This window comes from Myotis davidii, unplaced genomic scaffold, assembly GCF_000327345.1.
Source record: "Myotis davidii unplaced genomic scaffold, ASM32734v1 scaffold1330, whole genome shotgun sequence".
Taxonomy (NCBI): domain Eukaryota; kingdom Metazoa; phylum Chordata; class Mammalia; order Chiroptera; family Vespertilionidae; genus Myotis; species Myotis davidii.
The window spans coordinates 2,465,646-2,472,842 of NW_006283826.1; the positions used below are offsets into that span (position 1 = coordinate 2,465,646).

The window sequence follows — 7,197 nt, forward strand, 5'->3', positions numbered from 1 at the left end:
CCTAGCCTGTTTACCCTCATCTTTTTCTCATTTAGGCGTTTGCTTCTTCTCTACATTCTAAACATAATGGACTTGAATTCAAGAATAGTGCTGCTGTCTTTCCCGTCTTTAAAAATGCCGTTTCTTTTGCTTGGAATGTGCTTCTCACACTTCAGCTTAAATGATCACTGTGTCTGAGAGACCTTTCCGGGTCAGCCTACCTCTCCTGGTTTACACTCTATTAGCACACTGCACTTGCTCTGCCCTTACAATGAATAGACTTTTTCAATGTCTGTTTCCTCCACTCTTCTTTAGGTTCCATGAAGACATGACTGATGACTGTCTTATTCACCACAGCATCCAGGATGCCTGGAGCACAGTATATAAACACTCTATACTTACTGGATAAATGAATGAATGAATACACTGGCTTCTATCCTCAGCCTAAGGACATGTTTATTAAGCCTTTCCCAATAAACAGAAGTCCTTCTTTTACCTGTGTTTTCCTCTAGCTACAGTTCTTTCTCCTTTCCTTCACCCATGAAGTACTGGGAAAAGCAATCTCACTTACTTATGTGAGTTTCTACCTCACATAATAACTTTAAAAATATATTTCTATTCATTTCAGAGAGGAAGAGAGAGAGAGAGAGAGAGAGAGAGAAAGAGAGAGAAAGAGAGAGAGAGAGAGAGAGAGAGAGAAAGAGAGAGAGAGAGAGAGAGAGAGAGAGAGAGAGAGAGAGAGAGAAATGGCAATAATGAGGGAGAATCATTGATTGGCTGCCTCCTGCACGCCCCCTACTGGGGATCAAGCCCGAAACCTGGGCAGGTTGACGCTCTATCCACTGAGTCAAACTGGCTAGGGCTCACCTAATCACTTTTTCAATGCACTATCTTGCCTTCCATTCCCACCACTCCACTGATTGTGACAATCAATGGACAAATCCACTGGTAGGTCCAATTGTTCTTTCTGCAACATCTAAAATAACTAGAAACTTTTGTTCTGGTTTCTGCGATATGCTCTCCCTAGTTCCCCTCCCACATTGCTGATTATTCATCTTCTTCGGTCTACTTCTACTCAGCCCTCACATGTTGGTGTCCACAACCCTGTCCTTGGTCTCCTCCCTCTCTAATACTATCTCCTGTCCCTAGATCGCAGGTATTCCTAAAGCTACAACTGCCACCATATAATAATGATGCCTAACTTCTTGTCTTTAATCCTGACACTCTCTTGAACTCTAGACTTCCATCTCTGTACCCCTCTACTTGGATACCGACATAGCTCAGATAACATGTCCACACTCAGCCAATTATCTACCAGGGACCTAAACTCGCCCCTTCTTCTATTTATCTTGGTAAAATGATGACCTATTCCACTGTTCTCAAACCTATCTTTCAGTGGTCACTAAGTTCGATCTCAAATATTTCTACCTCCTAAATATTTCTCAAATCCTCCTCCTTCCTCCTCATCTCCATTAGCACATTCTCTCTTAGTTCAGGCCTGTACTCCCTTTGTCCCCTGGACTATTACAATAGCTTCCTAACAGGTCTCTTTACCTGTATGTGACACATGACTGCCAATCTCTATCACACAAATCTGACCCTGTCGCTTTCCTTCTTAAAATAGGCTCCAGGAGCTCTCCATTGCTTCTACAATGGCTTTTGAGGACCTGACCCCGACCACCTACCTGCTTCCCTTTATACTCCTGCCATATCTACTACTGACTGTTCCTCAAATGTGCCATCCTCTTTCGGGATTTTGAATCTTTGCATATACAGTATCCTCTGCTAGGAATAACTTTTCCTCTTGTCTGTTTGGAGAACTATTATTCTTTAAGACTCATCTCCTTGTGAAAACTCCACAGAATTACCAGGCAAGCTCCCATCTCTGGCTTACCAGGACGTTTATGACCTCTCTATTTTAGGCTCCCACAATCCTCCTCCTTAAACTTTGGGCTCACACCAAAGTTCTTTCAGTCCCCAAATGCACACTTTACAACTTTTGGACCTTTGCTTATGTAGGCCCCTTTCCATGGAACCTGTTTGCTGCAGTAAGTTTCTTCAATCTTCTTGGCTCTTGCTGAAAAACTTTCCCTAGACTAAATAAGTTGTTCCCACTTACCCTCCACAGCGCCCCCTCACCTCCCACTTCAAAGCATTTATTATGCTTTATTTTTACTTTATGTTGTCTCTCTAGCTCACCACTCTATCTCTGAGTCCAGCAGGGTGCCGAACACAGATGCCTAGTGAAAGTTTATTGAATGAATGTGCCTGTGCATCTTACTCATTTATGCCTGACATTGTTTGAGCAATTTTTGACGAATGAAAACATGATATTATATGCAATATCTATCACATCTTGCTCTCAAAGTCCCTATGTGCCACAGATCTGTTTAGCTTGGTATTCCTTGAGTTCCATCTTATAAGACACACTCCAGCAAGTATCCGAATTGGCTTGGGTTTATTCAGTGTCGTCATTTCCTCAGTTGTCTGGGCAGAAAAACACCAATATCCTAAATTTGTGCAAGAATCATCTTGAGAGCAAAAGGCGGGATCTTGAGTTTTCTTGATTCCCAAAACTCCTGAAGCCATGGCACCAAACCTAACCACTTACCGCTTGAGAGGCCATCATTTCATTTATACTCTGTTCATACTGCTCTGCCAAAATGGCAAGTTTTCTTGTCTGCTCATCTTTCAGTGTCTTTAAGATTGTTTTGTGCTCATTCTTTGGAGTAACTTCCAACTGGTGATTCTTGAGTGCTTTATACTGTTTGGTCTGTACTTTGCAAGTGTCCTGAAACTGTTTTTTAATTTGCATTTCCATGGCCTGTGTGATAATGTGATAAAAAGAAAAACAAAGACACATCAGTAAATATAGGAAGTCTTCCATTGTAATGATACAATACAGGTGCTGGGACCATCTGTCTTTTTGTGCAGTGACCCTGACTACTGGTCAATGACAAATAATACATATGACACAGCAAGAGTTAACTCTACCAATACTTTCGTTTTTATATTAAACTAGAGGCCCAGTGCACAAATTTGTGCACCAGTGGGGTCCCTCTGCCTGGCCTGCGGGATCGGGCTGAAACTGACTCTCTGACATCCCCTGAGGGGTCCTGAATTGCGAGAGGGTGCAGGCCAGGCCAAGGGACATGACCGGTGCATGATTGGGGCTGGGGAGGGACCACGGGAGGGCTCCAGGGCGTGTCTGGCCCATCTCACTCAGTCCCCATCAACTGGACCCCAGCAGCAAGCTAACCTACTGGTCGGAGCATCTGCCCCTTGTGGTCAGTGCATGTCATAGTGAGCAGTTGAGCGGCCTTAGCATATCATTAGCATATTATGCTTTGATTGGTTGAATGGCCAAATGGTTGACCAGACACAGCATATTAGGCTTTTATTATATAGGATAAATAGAAGTAATTTTGAATTTATGAATTGATGAAAATATGAATTGTTACGAGGGGAATCACAACTCTAAGCAGATTGTGGCATACTATAAAGCTCAGTTTGTTAAAAGTTTGTTCATTAGTTTAATGGTTTCCTAGTCAAAATCTTTAGTGTCCTCTATTATTTGTTGTTTTCCCCCATTTTTTGTTGCTCCCCTCATTTCCAAGTAAGAAAAAAGATGACAATGTGTAAGCCAGCTCTCACTGTTCTGTGTTTCCTTGACAATTTCACTAAATTTCAGCATAAATAAAAAGGAAAAGTGATTTTAGTATTACCCCTGCCCCCTATTAAGAGGTTATACTGCATGTAGCAATATCAAATGTGCATTTTGGCAAGGAGAAGGTGGGGTGTATTGTAAGTCCAAAGGCATTCCATCAGTTTGCCTCACAATCACATGTGTATTTCCTGAACCCCTGAAGGAGCTGTGTTTACAGGGATCACTAATTGGACAGGTTAGGATTTGGCTAGAAAGGAGCATGGCCAGAGTGATTGAATGGTTCATATCTGTGTCAAAACTGACAATGTCTCCCTTGACATAGAGCAATAGTCTAGTCCAGTGGTTCTCAATCTTCTGGCCCTTTAAATACAGTTCCTCATGTTGTGACCCAACCATAAAATTATTTTCGTTGCTACTTCATAACTGTAATGTTGCTACTGTTATGAATCGTAATGCAGGATGGTCTTAGGCGACCCCTGTGAAAGGGTCATTCAACCGCCAAAGGGGTCGAGACCCACAGGTTGAGAACCGCTGGTCTAGTCATTAGAGCCCATTTAGCAGTCAGCTACAGTGATCTGGAGGCAGTGAGGGTCAGAGGAGCTCCATCTCTCTAGCGCAGGCACATCTAGATTCATTGTTGATCCCCATCCACATGGCAGATGTCACACCCTTTCCTAAAAGCTTGGTGTGCTTTAGAGTCTTTTTTTCAATTGGTAGTGCTACCAATCATATGACTGGTCTGACAGATGAAACCTATCTGCTCTACACCTGCCAGGTAGCTTTCTTATTTCCTGGTTTTAGAACCATGGGCTGCTGTTGGTCCATACATGACAATTTTTCAAAGGGCAGGTCATGAGGGAGTCAGAGAAATTGCATAATGGATATAAAGAAAGAAGGAGAGATCATCTTGTAGAAAGGCTTCCAAACCAGCCTGCCCAGCAACGTCTCTTCAGGAGTTTGTTCTATACAGATTCTTGTGCTTCCCTTTTGGAGAGTCTCATTCAGTAGATGTGGGGTCCAGAAATCTGTAATTTTGAAACGCCCAGATGACTCTGACCACCATCATCCTGGTGTAGGAGCCGCTGATCAGGCCCACTCTGTTCTGGAGCACAGACAGGGAAATACTTCCATTTTCTCTTACCTTTAAGTTTTTTGGCTGTTGCCGAAGTTCCATGACATGCTTTCTGTGCAGTTCCCTTTCCCGCCTCTTATTGTACTCCAGCTGGTTTTCCAGTTCAGTCTGGTGCTGTAGACGGATCAGATCCATGCGTAGCTTCTGTAACGTGTGCAGCTGCCGGTACTCTAGCTCTCGGGTGGACTCATCATGCCGGATCAGCATGGCATGCTCCATTTCCTTCTGGGTCCGCTTTTTATTCAGTTCCTGCGTTCAGGAACAAAAGATGAAGGGAGAGAGATGAATGGAGACAGACTGGATGGAATTCACAACTGAGGGAGAACAAGGAACAGCACTATGAACTCTCTTAATTAAACCCACTAGTGTTTGGCAGCATCACCCGATAAGATTAGATGAACAATCCCTGGAGATTTAGGTTCTGTATGTGGGGCCACCATTTTTACAAGATGGTCAACTTCCTGCCATCACGACGACTCTTATCTGTAAAATGGGAATAATTCTACCCAAGCCCTTCTTACCTCACAGAGCTGTTGTGACCCTTAATTAGATGGTGTGACATGCACAGGTCTAAATACACGTTTCTTCAGTTAAAACAGTGGTTCTCAACCCTGACTGCCCATTAAAATTATGTGAAGAAGCTTTTAAAACACAAGATGACTGAATCCCATAACCTGAAATTCAGATAATTGTCTGGGGTGGGACCATGACATCAACAGTTTTAAGGGTTCCCCAGGTAGTTCTAATAGGCACTTAGAGCTGAGAATCACAGAAGTAAACTGATCACGTCTGCAGTGTTCTTATGGGAAAATACCCTTTTTTTTTCTGTATGTATCAGAAGTAGGCCAATTATCTATTTTTTTAAATCTCTGTTCACAGCATGCTGAGGAAAAGCAGAGATCTCTCTTTCATCTTGTCCGTTATAGTCTGTTTGATCATTTCTAGTTCTAATCATTCTGTTCTTACCACTTCTACTCATGTCTCTCTCTTTTGTTGAAGTGGGGAAAGAAAGGAAACTAGAAAAAAAGAAGGGATAAGTTCGATGAAACTTTTTTCATTCACCAGTTCAAGAATAATTCCTGAATGGCAGTGTATCAAAAATCTGAACCATGTGCTCTGGGTGCATAAAAATGTTTACTAAGCCATGACTCTGTCCTCAACTAAGGAACTGTATTAGACATGTATGGAAGTATATGCTCAGCTCACAGCTACACGAGTCAATTTATTTTCTCTACTAGGAATTTGGAATTGAGATTCATAAACAGTGAATCTTTATGTACAGCTAGAATGGAGGAGCATATAAAAACTACATATGTGGAAGCCACCCGCTGCTATAAAGGCTGCGTGATTAGAAAAAGCTGGGCTTCAGAGCAAAAATAAAAAAGAAAGAAGAAAGAAGTGCAGGGAATATATTGATGCCCAAGTTTCTGACTGATTCTAAGCACTCCTATAGGCACAGCTGTACTATTGCTATATGAGACATTCCTATATTTCCGTAGTAAATTCCCTGCTTTTGGCTTAAGCTAGCTCAAATATCTTAATTCATACAGGGAAATAAGTTTATGTATAAATTTACAAAAAAAGACAGAGCAAGGGTGGCAGTGCTAAGTGCTATAAAACAGGTAAAAATCTTATGCTGTGAGATTTCTGAAAAGTGTAATATTACTACTACTTAAAAAGACCAAGGGGAAAGATTTTGAGCTGGGCTTTAAGTTAGAATGATAGGTTGGCTCTCTTCTCTAATGGGATCCACTATGGGAAGAAAATGCAAGTCATTTATTTCATAGAATTATCAATAACATTTGTATATTAGTGTGGATGAGAATATCTTGCATACCTTGGCCTTCTATCCTGAAGATAGCTTCTATTACTGGAGCAAAGTCACTAATCATTCATTTATGTATTACACAAATTACTTGTTGAGCATACCCTATGCGTCAGGCACTGTTGTAGGCACCAGGCAGAGAGCAGTGAACAAGTACACCCCTTGTGGAGTTTATTTTCTAGTGGGGAAATATCAGAGGTGCGATTTACATTTGTTTTAAGGAATATAACATAATATCCCAGAGCATCTCCCTGTATCGCCTCCTGCTTTTACTTTTCCTTGTTTAATTTTTCCTCTTTGCCTGGGCCATCAAATGTCTTCTTTTAAAAAGCACTAACTGGCCCCTAGGTGGCACTAAAGAACAGTGAGCCCTTCCCAGAGACTAAAGCTATTCCAGTCCATTGACCAAGGGAAGCCAAGGAAAGCCCTTGAAATGGGTAAATATCCTGTTCTAAGTCACTATGTCATGTTGAACCTTTGAGTACCAGATCTTCCAATATTGGGCACTTATACATTCCACACTTTCCGAAATTGAGAAGTCCAAACTGCATCTGAGCTGCCCAGAGCTCTGAATCTCCTGTTGCAGGGTAGGGG

The 7,197-nt window shown here is 42.0% G+C and overlaps 1 protein-coding gene across 1 annotated transcript in view; it reads right to left on the reverse strand.

Annotated features, from left to right (window-relative positions):
- Positions 1–7,197, reverse strand: part of TAOK3 (TAO kinase 3) — a 148,670-nt gene that overhangs the window by 6,240 nt on the left and 135,233 nt on the right. The window contains exons 18-19 of the mRNA XM_006754140.2: positions 4,788–5,027; positions 2,591–2,803 (exon numbers count right to left, since the gene is read on the reverse strand). Of these exons, the coding sequence (XP_006754203.1) occupies positions 2,591–2,803; positions 4,788–5,027 (453 nt within the window). The remainder of the gene's footprint in view (positions 1–2,590; positions 2,804–4,787; positions 5,028–7,197) is intronic.